General features: G+C 37.2%; 2 protein-coding genes across 9 annotated transcripts in view; one reads left to right on the top strand and one right to left on the bottom strand.

Annotated features, from left to right (window-relative positions):
• Positions 1-16,966, top strand: part of PLEKHA5 (pleckstrin homology domain containing A5) — a 237,308-nt gene extending 220,342 nt beyond the window's left edge. For 4 of the 8 annotated variants that reach the window (XM_057556475.1, XM_057556471.1, XM_057556469.1 and 1 more), the window contains 8 exons: positions 405-522; positions 3,790-3,908; positions 6,624-6,833; positions 7,714-7,854; positions 8,392-8,516; positions 12,444-12,589; positions 13,971-14,076; positions 16,089-16,965. In XM_057556475.1, coding sequence (XP_057412458.1) covers positions 405-522; positions 3,790-3,908; positions 6,624-6,833; positions 7,714-7,854; positions 8,392-8,516; positions 12,444-12,589; positions 13,971-14,065 — 954 coding nt within the window. In that variant the 3' untranslated portion in view covers positions 14,066-14,076; positions 16,089-16,965. Of the gene's footprint in view, positions 1-404; positions 523-3,789; positions 3,909-6,623; positions 6,834-7,713; positions 7,855-8,391; positions 8,517-12,443; positions 12,590-13,970; positions 14,077-16,088 lie in introns of all 8 variants that reach the window. The other 4 variants (XM_057556474.1, XM_057556470.1, XM_057556479.1 and 1 more) reach the window with 3 other exon arrangements.
• LOC103003941 (60S ribosomal protein L17-like) lies at positions 8,971-9,600 on the bottom strand. Its single transcript, XM_057556480.1, has one exon. It carries the CDS (start codon positions 9,573-9,575, stop codon positions 9,021-9,023), a length of 555 nt encoding a protein of 184 aa, XP_057412463.1. The 5' UTR covers positions 9,576-9,600; the 3' UTR covers positions 8,971-9,020.
• Positions 16,967-18,648: the final 1,682 nt, after the last annotated feature.

The raw sequence follows: 18,648 nt of genomic DNA, 5'->3' as shown, positions 1-18,648 counted from the left end.
ATTACCCATGGAAACTGGAAAAAAGGAGTCTGGGGATTAAACAAATAAATGTAAAATGTAATAAGCAAGGAGAAGAGAACAAGGAGAAAAGGAATAGGGCTAATTGAGTTAATATGATATAATTATTTTTAGACTTTAGTTTTACTATGATAAAAATGTTCTGATGACTTTGTCCCTAAGAGGAATATTCTTAATTTTAAAATCAAAAGATATGCTGGTTAAACATCTTTTTTAAAGTCTTTTTTTCTACCCTAATTGTAACATATATATTAATTGTGTTATACCCAAGATAGCTGACTGAGGCTTTTAATTGTTAGAGTGTGAGTTTTTAGAGATAAACATTTTAAAAGAGACTTTTGCCTTTTTGTGTGTGTTTGTGTGTGATTACATATCTTTCTTTCAAGGGTCCAGATTATAGACTCTACAAGAGTGAACCAGAGTTAACAACAGTGGCAGAAGTTGATGAGTCTAATGGAGAAGAAAAATCAGAATCTGTTTCAGAAATGGAAACTTCTGTTAAAGGTCAGCGTTTGAGATATGTTTTATCTGCTGCGTTTTTCAGACACCTTAGAAATAAATTTAGTTAATATGTTGACACAGTACATATACAAGTCCACAGTCCCTTATCTGAAACCTTTGGAATCTGATGCGTTTCTGAATTTAGAAGTTTCAGATATTGGGAAGATAACATGACCCATAAACCACATATCAATATGTCATCTCTCTCTGCTTAGACAAATGTGGCAAAATGTGGGATTTTTCAGAAAAGTAATTTCTGATCATAACCTGCTAGTCAATTTTTTTTTTATAATCTGCTAAAGAGTCATAAAGTAAAGCTTGAAAAATAGTAAGTGGTAATATTCACATAGCTTTTTCCATAATTGGAATATTCTTCTAGGTTTTCTAACGCTGGGTTTTGTGTTGTTGTTGTTTTGGGGTTTTTTTTAATTAGAAAAATACTGCCATCTTGAAAACTTAATATTTATACACCTTTCTCATTCTCATCCAAATCATATCTTTTTCTCATTGAAAGTCTTTGTTAATTTTATCTTTTCATACACAGATGTAAGTGAAACAGTCATAGTCTTCGTCCTTACCATATTCGTGCATATAATTATAAATATGCAGGAAATATCAGACTGCAAACAAAAGTAAATGTTTTTGGCAAATAGGTTACTAGATACCTGGCCAATCCTCCACAGACTATAAACACTGGTTCATATCATTTTAAATATTTTTGAGACGCTTCAACAAGTTGCGGAAAAGTAAAGAGAGGGATGTTCAGGCCAAAAATTATATGAAGGGTAGTGCATTAGTCTGCTCAGGCCGCCATAACAAAATACCATAGACTGAGTGGTTTAAACAACAGAAGTTTATTCTCACAGTTCTGGAGGCTAGAAGTCCCAGACCAAGTTCTGAGAGGGTTTGGTTTCAGGTGAGGACTCTTTTCCTGGTGTGTAGATGCTGCCTCCCTCACATGGCCTTTCCTCTGAGTGCCTGTAAATTCTCTGGTATCTCATTTTATAAGGACACTAATCTTTGGGGGCCAGGGCCCCACCCTTATGATCTCATTTAACCTTAATGACCTCCTTTTAATCCCCATCTCCAAATATAGTCACATCAAGGGTTAGGGCTTCAACAGGAATTTTAGGAGGACCAATTCAGTCCATAGCAAGAGGCATCCAGGAAGTTAAGTGGAGCATGAAAGCCAGCTTTCACCTTGTGACAGGACAAAGCTCAGAGCATGAACAAATTAGGAGTCTGCTAGGAGACCCCCTCAAATAAAGCTGGGGCCCTCTGAGGGCTATACTCAGTGAAAACTGATTAATTCAGTTTCATCAAAATTTAAAACTTTTGCCTATCAGAATGGAAGAAAATATTATCAGTACATATACCTTACAAAATCCTTGTATCCAGAATATATAAATAACTCTTGCAAATCAGTAATAAAGATAAACAACCCAATAAAAAAGTAAGCAACAGCCTTGGAGAGTTAACAAATCAGGTATATACAAATGGCCAATAAGCACATGGAAAAGCTTACAACTTACTAATCATAAAAGAAATGCAGTTTTAATGCAAATAAAAATCACATTTCACACCTTCTAGAATGGCTAAACTTGAAAGACTGACTACCTAGTGTTGGTTAGGATGTGGAACAATTGGAATTCACACACATTTCTGAGGTGGTATAGGATGGAACAATAGTTTGGCAGTTTCTCATAAAGTTAAACATGAAGTCATCATAGCCAGGAATCCTATATATTTACCTAAGAAAAATGAAAACATAATCCCTCAAAAGACTTATACAAGGGTTGTTATAGCAGCTTTAATTCATAATAGACAAAAACTGGAAGCAGTCATATGTCTGTCAACAAGAATATGGCTAAACAGGTTGTAATACTTCTCAGCAAAAAACTGATAGATGTATTTACTCATAACAACTATATCATCTGAAATATGTTCTCTAATATGGCTTGAATTCTTCCTGGAAGTTTTTCCTCTTTTAAATTTTGGGTTTTTTTTTTTTTTTTTTTTAGTATATAATCATAAGCTCTCATCTAAATAAATTGTCTGAAGTGTACAGATCGATTACAGTGTAATTTATTTTGTACCACATGACTTAAAGTCGGGCTTTTAAAAATGGACCACTGACTGGCATAGTAGAAGCCTTTTCTTTATTTGAACTGTACAAATTACTTGTAATACATCAGTCCAGCTCTTCACATTCTCAAATATACAACTCTAATAAACACAGAGTTCATAAACAATATTAAAACTTCATTAAGCTGCAGATTGTTTGGTTCATAACCTAAAGGGGCCCTGAATGATTGACCACCATTTGTCTTTGGGGGGAAAGTAAGATTTCATTTTTCTACTTAGTTAATGTAACTTTAATGAGCCCAAAGAGAATGATTTTTTTTTTCAGCAAACTATTGAGATTTGATTAATTTCTTATTTTACTTGTGTCCTCAGTGGACAATACTGTATATATTCTGCTTACACAAGATGACTATGGTACAGATGAATACATTTTATGTGAACTGATCATTAGCTTTTATTGTTGTGTTAATGATTTTGTGTGTGTGTATTGTTTGTTTTCTAATTATAAAAGTAGTGTGTGTTCATTTTAGAAATTTTCAAAAATGCAAAAGTGAAAGTAACTTCAATTACCTGTAGTCAACTATTGTTAACATTGTTAGTGGATTCTTTATTGAGGTGGTGCAGTGTGATTGAAAGAGACCAAATGGGAATTAAGGACATTTAGGTAAATCACTTAACCCTTCTGGCCATAACTTTCCTCATCTCTGTGAGAGGATTAGATTAAGGTACTTTTAACCTCCGAAAATATTGTAAATACTTCATGAAGAAGCAGAGCAACAAGGGAAAACAGGCCAAAGCAGAAGCTCTAGCCATGCTGCTGCTAAGCTATATGGACTTAAGGAAGTCAGTTAACCCAGATTCTGCACTTCATTTACCTTCTTTTTTTACAGGGTTGTTGTGAAGATATATGATACACTGCGTATCACTAAATTTTATAATTTTTTTAATGTCATCTGTTATCATCAGTAGAACTTTATTTCTAAAGCTAACCCTAAATTTGTCTGGTTAGTATCATTGCGGGCTTATTAGGTAAAATAAGTAACGAAAGGCTATTACATTTCCCTGTCTCTTTTCAAATGATAAATTTGCCTTCTGATTTCAAAAGCCTCAGAAATTGAATATGTCCAAAGAAAGCAATGTCATGTGAAGATGTTTTGTAGAACTTAATGCTGTTTTTATTTTTAGGTTCCCACTTTCCTGTTGGAGTAGTCCCTCCAAGAACAAAATCACCAACACCCGAATCTTCGACAATAGCCTCATATGTAACTTTAAGGAAAACTAAGAAGATGATGGATTCAAGAATGGTATTTAATTATACATTAATTTCCAGAAGGATTCTCAACCTATTTATTGCCACCTTGTATATGCTTTAATTTTTAGAGGTTTTTTTCAAAACTTTTTTTTTTTGGGCCACACCACACGGCTTGCGGGATCCTTCCCCGACCAGGGATCGAACCTGTGCCCCCTGCAGCGGAAGTGCGGGGTCCTAACCACTAGACCTCCAGGGAATTCCCATCAAAAATTGTTTTTTACATACTCTTAAGAAAAATTTAGTAATCTTAATTTTTTTAATTACATTCAGGGAATTAGCACCTCAGAGGACAGGCCTAATCTAGGTCTTCTTTGCTCAGACTCCACATGAGGTCTTTGGGGCACAATTTGTGGAATCTGTTCTCAGATAGCTGCCCTGTGTTACCCCTCTTGACACCTCTAAAAATTTCCTTAGGAGAGTGATAGACATGTGCTGTGGTCACCCAAGCTAGTGGACTTCCAAGCCAGCCTGAGTTTGCAGGGCCTTTCCTCTGCAGTAGACTTGGAGTTTGCCAATCCTCTGGTTACAATGAGCAATGTGAATTGAGAATGAGAAGCAAATCCTGTACTTCACGCTTTCATCTGAGATCCATTTAATTCAGACTGGCTTTTAACCAGTCTAATCTTGGTCTTCTTGGGAAGATTCTCAAAGGACTTAACTCCCTTTCCCCAAGTACTCTCTAGAAATTTGGGCTGCAAAAGAAATTTTACTTTTCATCTTTATAAATTCTATTTATTTGGTATGAGATAACTTAAAACTATAAGAAAAGACTGAAAGGTACAACAAATAATAAGATTTATGATTATTCTTGAAAGATATTAAAGTATGGTACAAAGTATATGCCAGAAATTCTGACAAATTTATGTATATAAGAAATATAATGGTCCTGTAATACTGTTGTTCATAGAGTTAGGCATTTTTTAGATTAAAAGGGTGTTTTCTTTGGAAATTATAATGTGAAATAAGGCAACAGAAAAAAAACTTTAAAAATGCATGTTGAGATCAAACAGAAAGATATTAGTGGATTTATATTCTGTAACTATCTTTTTTTAAAAATAACTATCTTAAATACTAGAAGAAAGACTTCTACATAACCAAATACTGGGGGGAAGTATAGAAGACTAGTTACCTAATACTGTACCGGAAAGTCCTTTATAAGCAATACAGATACCAGAAGAAAATACTTACAATATAACAGACAAGTTTCATAATATTTGAGGAATTAATACAAATCAGTTATTTTTAGGGCTTTTTAAAATGGAAACTATGTAACAGTAATTCACAAAAATATGAAAATTGCTCAACCCTGATAATCATTTTTAAAGTGCTAACTAAAACCCCAGTGAGATACTCTTCTCCAGTTATACTGGCAAAAAGATCTAAAAATTAATAATATCTGGCATTTTAAAAGAATAAATAGATTTGTACAATACGATAACTTGGAAAAGGAAGTTTCAGTGAGACAACACTTTTGCACAAACACAGGAAAACCAGGAAGAATACATGTTTGTTGTTACTAAAAATGAAAGAGTGCTAAAGTAGCCAACTTCCCAATCAGTATCTAGAATTTACCTTTATTTAAAAAATTTTTTTCACAAAAGCAAATGCTTTGTTTCACAAATGAGAAGCATCATTTCTGCACTCTAAGGCTTTTCATTTTTCATTTTCCTTTCAGTTTCTACTTGAGCTCTTCAAGATATTCTATACAATAGAAAACAGTTCTAGATCTGTAGCTACTGCCCTGCAGACACATTTTAGATTGCAGTGGAGAGAAGAGGATCTTGGCCATTATCCTGACATACTGCTTAGTCACGGAAATACTTACCTCTGCCCTGGCTTCTTTCCAAAACACCAGCAACTCCACCAATGTCTCAGTCAGTTCCCAGCAGTTAAGTCCAGAGGACACAAACCTATGCATTCTATTCTATAGATCTTAGAATATGTTTAATGTCTAAAATTTCTATTATATAAAATAAGCTAAAATTTCCTTTTGACAGTTATTGATATACTTATTTTGGATCTCATACCCATATTGTTTTATATCTTTAGTAAGAAAGTGAGAAGTAAGAACTGGTTGTTTAATGTGACTAATATTTTTAAACCCTTCAGTAAACCATAAAAATGAGCCATGTAAATGTGTATATATATATATATATATATATATATATATATATATATATATATAATATAACCTTCTGATTTATAGAAAATAGATTCTTCCATAGTTTTTCATAAACTAAGGATGTTTTCTCTACCAGTCTTTTCACAGTAAAAAATGTGTGACTTGAAACATTACATTTTTAGTATAATAAAAGAAATTGCTGATTTTTAGAAGCTATGACCCCTGTTTTCTCCTAGTTTGAGTTTTATACAATTTCCTGTCTCAGGGCTGTGGGGTAGGGTCACTCCAGAGCTGCCGTACGTTTTTGTATTTTTTTTTTAAAAAACAAGCAAATCCCCTCCTTAAGTTCCTCTTCTCTCCCCTCCCTCCTACCTCCTCTCTCTCTCTCTTTCCATCGCTGATCCTGCATCAGTGCATGCATAAAGTAATCTGTCTTTCTGGTGTTATCTAAATGACATCCAAAACCTCCACTTTAGATTTTGCAAACAAAATAAATGCATTGTAGGACATTTTTTATTCTAACATACTTTTCAGAAGTTATCCTCTATTCAGGTATTCATCTGTTTGTTTACTTTCAATTTAAAGGAAAGACCAAGAAGTGCAGTGGAACAGCTCTGTTTGGCTGAAAGCACTCGACCTAGGATGACTGTGGAAGAGCAAATGGAAAGAATCAGGAGGCATCAACAAGCATGCTTAAGGGAAAAGAAAAAAGGATTAAACATTATTGGTGCTTTAGACCAGTCACCCTTACCAAGTCCTTCAAATTTAAGGGATAATCCATTCCGGGTTACCCAGGTATATCAATTGCTTTTACTCATTCTTGTGGGTAAATCTAATATCACTTGAATCTTAGAATCATAGAGTTACATGGTTGATGGGCTTTTAAATGTCAGCAACATGGATAGTTATATTATTCAACTCTTATAATGTGCCAGGACAGCTTAGTAAAATGGAAATAGCCCTGGGTTCAGAAAACCAGAGCTAAATTACTTGTTGGATACCCTCCTATCCGTTGTGGACTTAATGTCCTCTACTGTAGATGAAATAAAGATACAACCTGTCCTATCTACTTCATGGAGATAGTAAGAAGATAAAAGTGCTTTCAACAAATGTAAAATGCCATGCAGGTTAGCAGGATAGTCCCCAGTTCCCCTCCCAATGAAATGTGTATTACTCTGTATACTAATTTCGCATGACCTAAATTGTAGCTAGAGAGGGTTTCTAAAGAAAAGTTCTACTATTCATTACATTTTAACTTCAGTCTTATAAAGAGACACCATTCCATTTCTTATTACTTATTTGTTTGTTACCCTGATTCATAAATCAGAGCAGACTAAGGAACCTTTCCAGTGGCTTCAGTCTGGTCTCTCCCTGTTAGTAGACATGGACCAGCTGAAAGTGATTCCCTGTCGTCATAGAAATCCCCTTTCTGTCTTGTCTAATGGAGAGCAGGCATTGCTAATGGTGATTCAACCAATTAACAGTAGAATAACTGCACATTCTACACATTACAAAATAGATGATTAATATATATAAGATTCCTCTGTTGTTTTTCATAAGGAAACCTTGCAAGTGAAGAGCCAACTTTAAAAAAAAAAAAATCAATAGGTACTGTCTAAAAACTATGCATGACCGTATAGTATGAATCTAAAAATGCTGTTTATCTGTTGAACAGACTCGAAGGAGAGATGATAACCTTAAGGAACCGGACGCCGTCATTAGAGAAAATGACGTGAAGCCAAACCATGAAACTCCTGCCGCAGAAACTGTTCGACTAAAAGAAGCTGAACCTCAAAATACAGATTTCAGCGAAGAGGTAGAGAGATTATTTTAGGACAGATGTTACAAAGGGGTGGATTTTTGAAGATAAGGTCAAGTGAGAAGGTTGAAAATAGTTACGTGTCATTCTGTCACAGGGGCTATATAGATCTTAGTGAGATGATAGGCTTCGTATAATTTGATTGATGTATTCAGCCACAACAAAAACTGGGTTAATTGAAAACTTAAAACATGATCAATCAAGGCTGGAATAAATTATCATTAACCCAATTAAAGAATGTTATATCCCAAAGCAGCTAGCTAATGGCAATGTACCTTTTATCCTAGTAGCAAAGGACATTAATTTTTTTTTTTAATTTTTGAATTTTATTTTATTTATTTTTTATAGGACATTAATATTTTTTTAGGACATTAATATTTTTAATGTACTTGAATATAAATTTGTATGTCAGTAAATATTTGATAGGGTATGGGTTTCTTAATAAACTTTATTTAGGAATCATTTTAGATAATTCAGTAATATATTAAATGTGGTAAAAATGATTTGAAAAAGAAAATTTTTCTTCTTCTATAGTTTAAAAAAACTGAAAATGTTTTTTCCGAAACACTTTTCACACCTGAGCCAAATGGAGTAAATTCTGAGGAAGTGGTGGATAAAGAAGAAAACAAAGAAAAGATGCCCAAGGATGTCCCATGCAGGTAATAATTAGGAAAAACAAATAAAGGAGTCATTCACAAAATTGTATACCTGCTTAAAAATGGTGAACTTCAGAGTCAGAGGTCTTGGATTCCAGTCGCAGAATATCTCTTACCAGCTGTAGGATCTTGAGCAAGTTACATAACTGTCCTAAATGCAGGTTCCTCACTTGTAAAAATGAGGATAATAATAGTATCCATGTCACAAGTGTGCTATAGGGATTAAATAAGAAAATACGTGTATAGCACTTAGCACTGTGCTAAACACCTAGCAAGTGATCAATAAATACCTTTTTTAAAAAAATGCCATAGGCACACGAGCTACAGCAAAGTAAGCACCTCAGCGTTGCCTGTATAATGACAGGCATTGATCAGATGATGTCTAAGATGTCTGATAAGCGTTCCAAAAATTATAGTGATTTGCCATTTTTTTTAACTATATTTCTTAACTAGCGTTTTTTGTTTTTGTTTTTTTTTACTTTTATTTGCATTTATTTTTTGCAGCATTTATTCCCGGGCCATAAGTTTTTGTTTCTTCAATTTCTTCTGGGATATCTTTTTCTTCTGGGCAACCTCCTCTTCTGGTTTAGGAACAATCTGTTCTTTTTCAGTAAGGATCATCTCAATGTGGCAGGGAGAGCTCATGTATGGGTTGATCGAACCATGAGCTCTGTATGTCCTGCGCCGCATCTTGGGGGCTTTGTTCACCTGGATATGCTCAATGACCAGAGAATCTACATCTAAGCCCTTAAGTTCAGCATTACTCTCTGCATTTTTGAGCATGTGCAGTAAAAATTCAGCACTCTTTTTGGGCCACCGACCCTGCGTCCAGCCCCACTGTTTGGCCTGGGCACACCTACCAACTCCACCATTGTAACGACGGAACGGCACACACTGCTTCTTTAAAGTGACATCCTTCACATACTTGGTGGCTTTTCGGATATGCATACCCTTAATGGCCTGGGCTGTTTCACGAGTGTTCTGAAAGTGAACACGAAGATTTGAACCTCTCGACTTGCATGATTTTGTGGGGTTTTCTGGGTCAAGTGAATAGCGAACCATTTTGAGAGGTCACCTCAGGCCGCTGACCGGAGAAAAGCTAACTAGCGTTTTTAAATGCATATCCTCAGTCTCACCATCCATAAAAAAATTCCTAGTGCTGGAAGAGAGAAATGCTGTATTTCATGTTATTAGGAATGCCTTTATCTCTTCAATGAATAGCAAGAGGGAATTTGAAAAATATTTGGTGATAGCTGATAAGAAAAATAATCTGCTGAACTTTTGTTAATAGACATAGATTAAAACACATCCAGTCTATGGGCTTCCCTGGTGGCGCAGTGGTTGAGAATCTGCCTGCTAATGCAGGGGACACGGGTTCGAGCCCTGGTCTGGGAAGATCCCACATGCCACGGAGCAGCTGGGCCCGTGAGCCACAATTGCTGAGCCTGCGCGTCTGGAGCCTGTGCCCCGTGACGGGAGGGGCCGCGATAGAGAAAGGCCCGCGCACCGCGATGAAGAGCGGTCCCCGCACCGCGATGAAGAGTGGCCCCCGCTTGCCGCAACTGGAGAAAGCCCTCGCACGAACCGAAGACCCAACACAGCCAAAAATAAATAAATAAATAAATAAATAAATAAGAAAATCCTTTAAAAAAAAAAAAAAAAAAAACACATCCAGTCTATTACAGATCTATGAGTTCATAATGATACAACAACAACAAAAAAATAATTTGTTGGCCCCTTCAGAGGATGCTAGGGAATCGACTTATTGTTCCAAAACCTAGTACATAAAGAGAAAGAAGTAAATATTTATCTTACCTTTCCCAAACAAACTGCAACCAGAGAGTTTATGAGGAGACTCTTCTTCTTTATTAGAAGAATTTCACTCAATGAAGAATGAGAGGGCTTCCCTGGTGGTTCAGTGGTTAAGAATCTGCCTGCCAGTGCAGGGGACACGGGTTCGAGCCCTGGTCCGGGAAGATCCCACATGCCGCGGAGCAACTAAACCTGTGCGCCACAACTACTGAGCCTGCACTCTAGAGCCTGCGAGCCGCTACTGCTGAGCCCGCGTGCCACAGCTACTGAAGCCGGCGCACCTAGAGCCCGTGCTCCACAACAAGAGAAGCCTGCGCACCACAACGAAGAGTAGCCCCCGCTCGCCGCAACTAGAGAAAGCCTGTGCATGGCAACGAAGACCCAATGCAGCCAAAGATAAATAAATAAATAAATATATTTTTTTAATTTATTAAAAAAGAATGAGAGACTTTGGGATTTCCCTGGTGGTCCAGTGGGTAAGAATCTGCCTTCCAATGCAGGGGACATGGGTTCGATCCCTGGTGGAGGAACTAAGATCCCACATGCCGTGGGGCAACTAAGCCCACGTGCTGCAGCTACAGAGCCCACATGCTCTGGAGCCCGCACACCACAACTAGAAAGCCCACGCACCACAACTGCTGAGCCTGTATGCTCTGGAGCCCCTGTGTGCCACAACTAGAGAGCCCGCACACTGCAATTAAGACCTAACACAGCCAAAATTTAATTAATTAATTAATTAATTTAAAAAAAAAGAAGAATGAGAGACTTAGAATATCACTGCTTTGCTAAAACCCTGTTAAAATAATGGATGAACAATATTCCTCAGTGCTGCTAAAGCTGTTAGCTAAAAAAATATGACCCGGAGCTTTAAAATGAAAGGGTCAAACTGATAACCCCCAAAGTCACTGATCTTTTTTTGTTTGTTTTGTTTTGTTTTGTTTTTGTAAAGATTTTTTTTATGTGAACCATTTTTAAAGTCTTTATTGAATTTACTACAATATTCTGTTTTATGTTTTGGTTTTTTGGCCACGAGGCATGTGGGTTCTCAGCTCCCCGACCAGGGATTAAACACCCACACCCGTTGCATTGGAAGGTGAAGTCTTAACCACTGGACTGCCAGGGAAGTCCCCTGATCATTTTTAACATCAGGAAAGGAGACAGCCTATTAATGCAGTAGTGCAAGACACCCACCTAATAGAGTATTACTTGCCTCCTTTCCCCCCAAACCTAAGTCTGATCAAGCCTAAGAATCATATCAGTTTATAAAAAATACGAGGGATACAGTCATGAAAATCCAGAATGTAGTAAATTATTGGACAGATAAACCAGGTTCTTTCCTAAATTAATGACAGAATAAAACGGGTGTGTGGGGTGGTATATTTTAAAGTAGACCTTAAGGGACTTGTCAGGCAAATACAGTGTATGGACTTTGTTGTTTGGATCCTGATTCAAACAGATAACTCTAAGATGATATTATGAGGCAATCAGGATCATTTGAGCATTGACTGGGTATTTGATGGTATTTACAGACTGAATGATGTGTCTGGAATCTGCTTTAAAATAATTTGGGGAGGACTTCCCTGGTGGCGCAGTGGTTAAGAATCCGCCTGCCAATGCAGGGGACACGGGTTCGAGCCCTGGTCCGGGAAGATCCCACATGCCGCGGAGCAACTAAGCCTGTGCGCCACAACTACTGAGACTGCACTCTAGAGCCCGTGTGCCACAACTACTGAACCCGCGCACCTAGAGCCCGTGCTCTGCAACAAGAGAAGCCACCGCCATTAGAAGCCCGCACACTGCACCAAAGAGTAGCCCCCGCTCGCAGCAACTAGAGAAAAATCTGTGTGCAGCAATGAAGAACCAGTGCAACCAAAAATTAATTAATTAATTAATTAATAATAATAATAATAATTTGGGGAGTAGGTGGCTGAGGGTTTAGAATGAAACAAGATTGGCAAAATGTGGACAAAAACGCCAACAAAATGTTAGCAATTGTTAAGTACAGATGGTGACATCTTTTCTGTATAGTTAAGATTTTTCATAACACTAAGTTGGAAGAAAAAAAATTAATTGCATTCTAAAATAACGAACTTTAAAACTTCCATCTGTTTTCATTAGCCCTCAAGATGAGTCACAGATCCCAAATCATAAACCAGAAGGCCACCCTGAAGAAAATACGAAGGACACTATTCATGAGCAGGAAGAAACTGTTATTTCTTATGAACTAACTCCTGAGGCTTCTAGAGGAAGTCAGACAATGGCAGGTAGATATTACATGTTTCCTAATTTTCTCACTGGTGCTTCCTCTGAACCTCTGAATTTATTTGCCGTGTGGAGACTCTAGCAAAGGAGCCATGCAGGGACATCAACTGCAGACCAAGCAGCCTTCGCCTTCCCACACTTGCACGGTCAGGAGGGCTGCACTTGGACCAGAGCACAGGGCCAGCCCTGCCTGAGCAGCTGGATCCGCCCTCTTTCCTGTCTTGGACGTCAGTTCCTTCCCTTTGTTGTGTTTTATTTGTTTTTTTAATCTGAACCTTTACACATACCTTAAACTTTTTTCTAAGAAGAAGATATTTTAGTACTTTTCTCTGACGCTGGATTCTCAGAGTATTCATAAGCCTACCCCTTTGGGAACTGTGGAAGATTGAATATCTACACTAGTAGAATGGATTTACTTACTTAGCTCCTACTATAATCCACATCTGGGTTTTTCTTTGATAGTGGAAGACCATGATCCATAGCATGTTTAAAAAAAATAAAATTTTCTGTGCTGTTCTTTTATACTTTCTGGATTCTTCACACATCTTTTTTCTTTTTTTTTTTATTTCTTTATGACTTTTGCCAAGGGAGGGGGGTAGGGGAATCATCCCACTAGTGTAATGTATCAGTTTCGCTTCTCATTGTCCATAAACAAAAAGCTATCCCTAGTAATTCTTTCTCCTCCCCCCCAACCCCGCCTCCAGTCATTTTGCAGAAGGGTAAGTACAATGAAATTTAATTATGCAGGACTGTTCTTAAGAGCATTTTCTGTATCTTATATACATATAACATGGAAATTTATATCATCAGCCATGTTCCTTTGTAACCAGTATGAAGTACTTTTTCCTTTGCCTCTTATCACTCACGAGGCAATGTGTACAGGAATTCTCACTTTCTTTAAAAATTGTCATTGATCACATTCGGTTATTATTATGCCAAGTCTGTGTTAAAGGTTGGGTGGGTGTATTAAAACCACAACATTTATATCATCCACAGTATTTAGCTTCATGCAACTAGAAAAGCTTCTAAAAATGAGACCCAACAGGGGTGAGTCACTGATAGACACCTGAAAATTAACCTTGAAGCCCAAAAAAAAAAAAAAAAAATTTTTTTTAAAATTTTTTTCCAGTTTCATTGAGATATGATTGACATATAACATTATATAAGTTTAAGATGTACATGGAAGAAGAATTTTTAACCAGTCTTCAAGAGACATTTCATACTGAATAATCAGTTGCCAGAATAGCAAAAAACAGAGCCGAAATGCAACTAAGAATTCCTTCCCGACACACGTTCTGTGTTGGGAATCGCAGCGTCAGGATTTCCTTCTCCGAAGGTGTCTCCAGGATTTTGATCTCGTCACATTTTCTCGGTGTGTTTTAGTGCAAAGCCTGTCCCCGTCTCCCGAGTCCTCGGCATCACCCGTTCCGTCCACTCAGCCGCAGCTCACAGAAGGCTCACACTTCATGTGTGTGTAGTCTCAGAACAAGTACGTCGTTTCCTTTCATTTTTGTGCTTTACTGTTAGAGCTTTCAGCCTGACTTTTGTTGATTTGGTGAATAAAAACTGTGATGAATTCCGGCCTGTGTGTTAGGGATAGTTGGCAGACCAAGTGTTTGAACCACAGGCAGTAACTCAAAATTTCCAACATCAGCCCTTCAATGATTTGCAACATGACAACATTTTCTCTGTCTCTTCTTTCACCGTGCATAAAAATAGCTAAACTTGGAGGGAAGGTTTTGCAGTGTTTTGCAGCCATGCTCCCACCTAACGTTTCTTTCCACAGTCGGGTCTGAGAATTCTGTTCAAGTCGTTACCTTTTGATACAGAAATGTTTTTTTACATTCAGCGTGACCTATCTACCACACTGGGAGTTTGCTAATTATTTTTAAGGATAAAGAAAAGTTTATGGTACAGCCGACTAGATATGGAATGTAAAATCTTTAAGATCCATCAGAAATTATTTCTAAATAATTATTTTTTTTTTAAGTCAGGGAGGTAGCTTTTAAAAAAGCCACAGGTGGGGGACAGGGAGACAGACGGGACCTTTCTCAACCAGTGTTCCTTAGACCACACTTTTAGAACCACGAATAATTTCCTAAGGTGTCTTACTTTTAAACTTTATCAACAGTGGCTAAATTTTACCTCAGTTTTGTACTTACATACTTTTTTTATTTTTCAGAAAAGCTGTGAGGTATGGAGTGAACATTTTATGCCTTTTTCTGCACTTTTTTTCTCAGTATCTACCAGATCTTCTCATGTTTGGTGCCTTCGGATTATCACCAATTTCTGTTGAACAGTTATAAGCTGAGAAAACACCTACAGACATTATGAGCATGACTACAGACATGTTTTTTGATTTTTACTCAAAATAAATGAGTACAAATACCAACTTGACTAAGTTTTTCATCCGGTGGTGCTCATTTTCTAGCACCTACGTCCATTCACACCTTTTTGTAGCAGCTATAATCTGTGTCCCTTGTTTTCAGCCAGAGGATTTATGTTTCACTGTCTTGTCATATCTGTAACTTTTATTTGACATCATGTCTATCTGGAGCCTAAAAGAGGCTTTGTTTGTTGTCACTTGGTATCTCTTTAGGATTTGTTGTATTTGTTGTAGTCTTAACCTGTGTCTTGCCTCTGTCACTCATATATTTAAACTTTTAACTTAACACATTCAGAAGTGGCAGTTGCCACTAGTGACAGAATAACACCAAACACGGCGATAATAAACATGATGCTCATTTTATCCCTCCCGTGCAAAGAATTGATTGATGGCCTCTGTCTGTCTTAGGGGTGAAATGTACTTTGAGAGCCACTCCCATTATCTCTTGGTTCAATAAACAGGTTACAATTCATTGTACTTCGACCATTCTGATAACAAGAATGTTCACAGTTAAAACTGGAGTACATTTCCAGGTTCCTTAAGTTGTTATTATTCGATTTTGTTTTGTTTTACTTTCATTCCAAGAGCCAGTAGTATTACGTACTAGAGTAAGGTACAGTGATTGCCGGATATTTTCTAGCTTTGTGGTGTGCAGTCACCAGAACCAACCAGTGGCATTCAAACTTGCTTTATTTTATAATCCATCCATCTTCTCATTGTGCATGTGTCATCCTTCTGAACTAGCAGTTTTGGCAAGGCTTAGGAAAGTTTTACAAAAGACACCGCTATGTAGGCAGCTTAATATAGTATTACATATTTTAGTGAAGTTGTGCAAATCTCTGCTCATTTTGTCAATCTTTTGGATTCAGCCACAAGTTTGGGTCCTTTTTTTCATCTGAATTGCTATGCACATATTACCTTATGTTTCTTTGCTTTGTGAATTAAGCTTATGGAAATGAAGAGAAGATGTCCTTCAATTGTATTATGTTTGGGGATTTTCATGGCCATGCTTGTCAGTTCTATTGCTAGAGAATGTGGCCCTTAGTTACTTCAGGAAGTGGTCATTCATTAACTTTGCAGGTGTCAAAGTAATTTTACTTCTTTGTATTTTTCAGCTATACTGACTTCTGTTGAAACCATTCAAAGCTGAGGACATGGACCTTTGGCAATGTGAGAAGATATTGTACAGTATATTTTAAATCTATGAAATTCATAGTTCTGATGCTTTTGGCCACAGAGCATCATTTTATCACTTCTGGAAAATGTTTATTCCAAAACAGCTTTAATGGCCCATATGTACACTCAAGGTTATGTAATGTAATCTCAAGGTTATTATTCTGACACCAGCTTGCTGCTATGATTTCAGAGCACATAAGTAAAGGTGCTTTTTAGTGTGTGGTCTACAGCCAGAGCTTACTTAGTTGCTGATTTCCAGATTTTGATGTTTCTAAAGTCTAGGTGGATTTATATTTCTTTTCACTTTTCAGTACATAAATTTAGTTATTTCCAGTGAAGCTTGTTTTCCTTTTTTTTTTTTTTTCTTCTTCCTCCCATTTTGCCTACTGCAATGCTTTGTTTTTCACCCTTGATTTGTAAAAATTTTATATATATATTTAAAATGTGCCATTTTATTACTGCTAAGTGACGTATGTCCGTTTCCTGCTATAATTATTTCTCAGTCAGATTGCATTGTCAGCAGTTATGCCACACCCTTGTCAGCTTAGATACAAATGTTATCGCTTACTTTTTCTTAAAAAGCAATTTAAAATGTAGGTATTTTGAAGTACTGGGCTTATACTTCATTGGACTAGATGTGTACAGCAATAAGCAGGTTTTCAAATCCAGTACTTAGTTTGTGTACAAATGTAATTATGTTCATTGTGTATATATTATACAATGAGCACATGTAATGTAAGTATTAAAGGCTACTTACTGTTGTTTAAATGCAAATGTTCATATCTCATTTCTTTTTTATCATGTTAAATAAATGTTGATGTTCTTAAATCACCTGTGTTAGAATTTTTGCTCTTCCCATCTAAAATGGAAAGTCTGAGACTTTAAGAGACTTCTAGATGAAAAAGTAGTCTGTTAATCTTACTGGAAAGAGCATTGTAAAAGAACCATGTCTGTCATCCAGCTCAGCTCTCCCATGTCGAAGTCGAGCAGCTTGAGGCCCAGAGAGAGAAATTGACTTGGCCACAGTCACATTACATTTAATGACAAAATTTGCACCAGCATAAAGCTTTTCTGACTTTTCAACACCACTGGGCAAATGTCGTTTTGTCAAGTCTTCTATACCTATTTCTGTTGGTTTCCGTGTCACAGAAGGCATCTGCAGCCTGGCTCTGCTTAGTGGACTGAGCTTGGGGTCGGGGGTGGGGGCAGAGTTATTTCTCTGACATGGGTAACTAGAAACCATTTCATCCACATAAGCAGAGATCATTGTCTCTTACACCACATTCTCTGCAGATGTTCACGCTCTTCAGAATCAATTACATTTCCTTTCCACTATAACCTTTTGTTCAGGCTATACATTGTTCCCAGAGTACAAGGAAATGCGAGGCTTTGGGATTCCTATATAAAATTGCTGAAACTAAATTGGTGCTGGTCAGTCTTTTTTTTTTTTTTCCATGCTATGTTAAAGAGGATTTAGATATAATTTAAAATGCAAATGTATAAGAATTCATCTGCTCCAAACAGAAACACACAAAATGAAGTGCAAATAGATACAGTCTTTAATGTAGCAGGTGAATGAAAAGAGAGGTGAAAATGGGAGAAGAATGTTTAGCTCCTTACATCCATACGAACATGTTTACACATATTACCTTTTTCTAAAGATGACACACAGAAGTCTTCTCAGGGGAAATAGTCAACAGATTATGATTTCCCTTGAAGTCATGACACAATGATTGTTACCAATCTTTTATGGGTGTGTTGAGGGGAGAGTTGATGTTATTCTTTGGGATTTGTTTGGGGTTTTATGTGCGGCTTTTGTCTTTATGTTTGGGGTGTGTGTGTGTGTGTGTGGTGTGTTACTTTGGTTTTACTTGAAGCACTTCTTTTTATAAATTTATTTATTTATTTTTATTTTTGGCTGCTTTGGGTCTTCGTTGCTGCACACGGCTTTCTCTAGATGCAGCGAGCGGGGGCTACTCTTCATTGCAGTGTGCGGACTTATGGCAGTGGCTTTTTTTGTTGTGGAGCACAGGCTCTAGGCATGTGGGCTTCAGTAATTGTGGCACACGGGCTCTAGAGCGCAGGCTCAGTAGTTGTGGCGCACGGGCTTAGTTGCTCCACGACGTATGGGATCTTCCCGGACCAGGGCTCGAACCCATGTCCCCTGCATTGGCAGGTGGATTCTTAACCACTGCACCACCAGGGAAGCCCTGCTGGGCCCCATTCTTAAAATTTCTGATTCTGTCAGTCCAGAGTGTGGCCCAAAAATTTGAATTCTAATTCTAACAGGTTTCCAGGTGATTCTAATGCCGATGCTCCAGGTACCACACCTTGAGAACCACTGGCACATAATAAGGCTCTGTGTTATTTTTTGAACTTTTGTTTTATTTACATGTGGTAGTAAAAAATTAGGATAAATTCAGTTTTTATTTACAAAGGTGTGCACAGAGTGTAGAAAAACTAAAAAAAAGAATGCAACAACTCAGAGATGTTCTACCC

The sequence above is a fragment of the Balaenoptera acutorostrata genome, chromosome 11 (assembly GCF_949987535.1).
Source record: "Balaenoptera acutorostrata chromosome 11, mBalAcu1.1, whole genome shotgun sequence".
Classification (NCBI taxonomy): domain Eukaryota; kingdom Metazoa; phylum Chordata; class Mammalia; order Artiodactyla; family Balaenopteridae; genus Balaenoptera; species Balaenoptera acutorostrata.
This window is presented reverse-complemented; position numbering and strand designations above follow the sequence as displayed.

What these genes read in the sequence shown, in the direction of transcription:
- LOC103003941 (XM_057556480.1), bottom strand. Translation starts at nt 9,575, where the DNA reads ATGGTTCGCTATTCACTTGACCCAGAAAACCCCACAAAATCATGCAAG.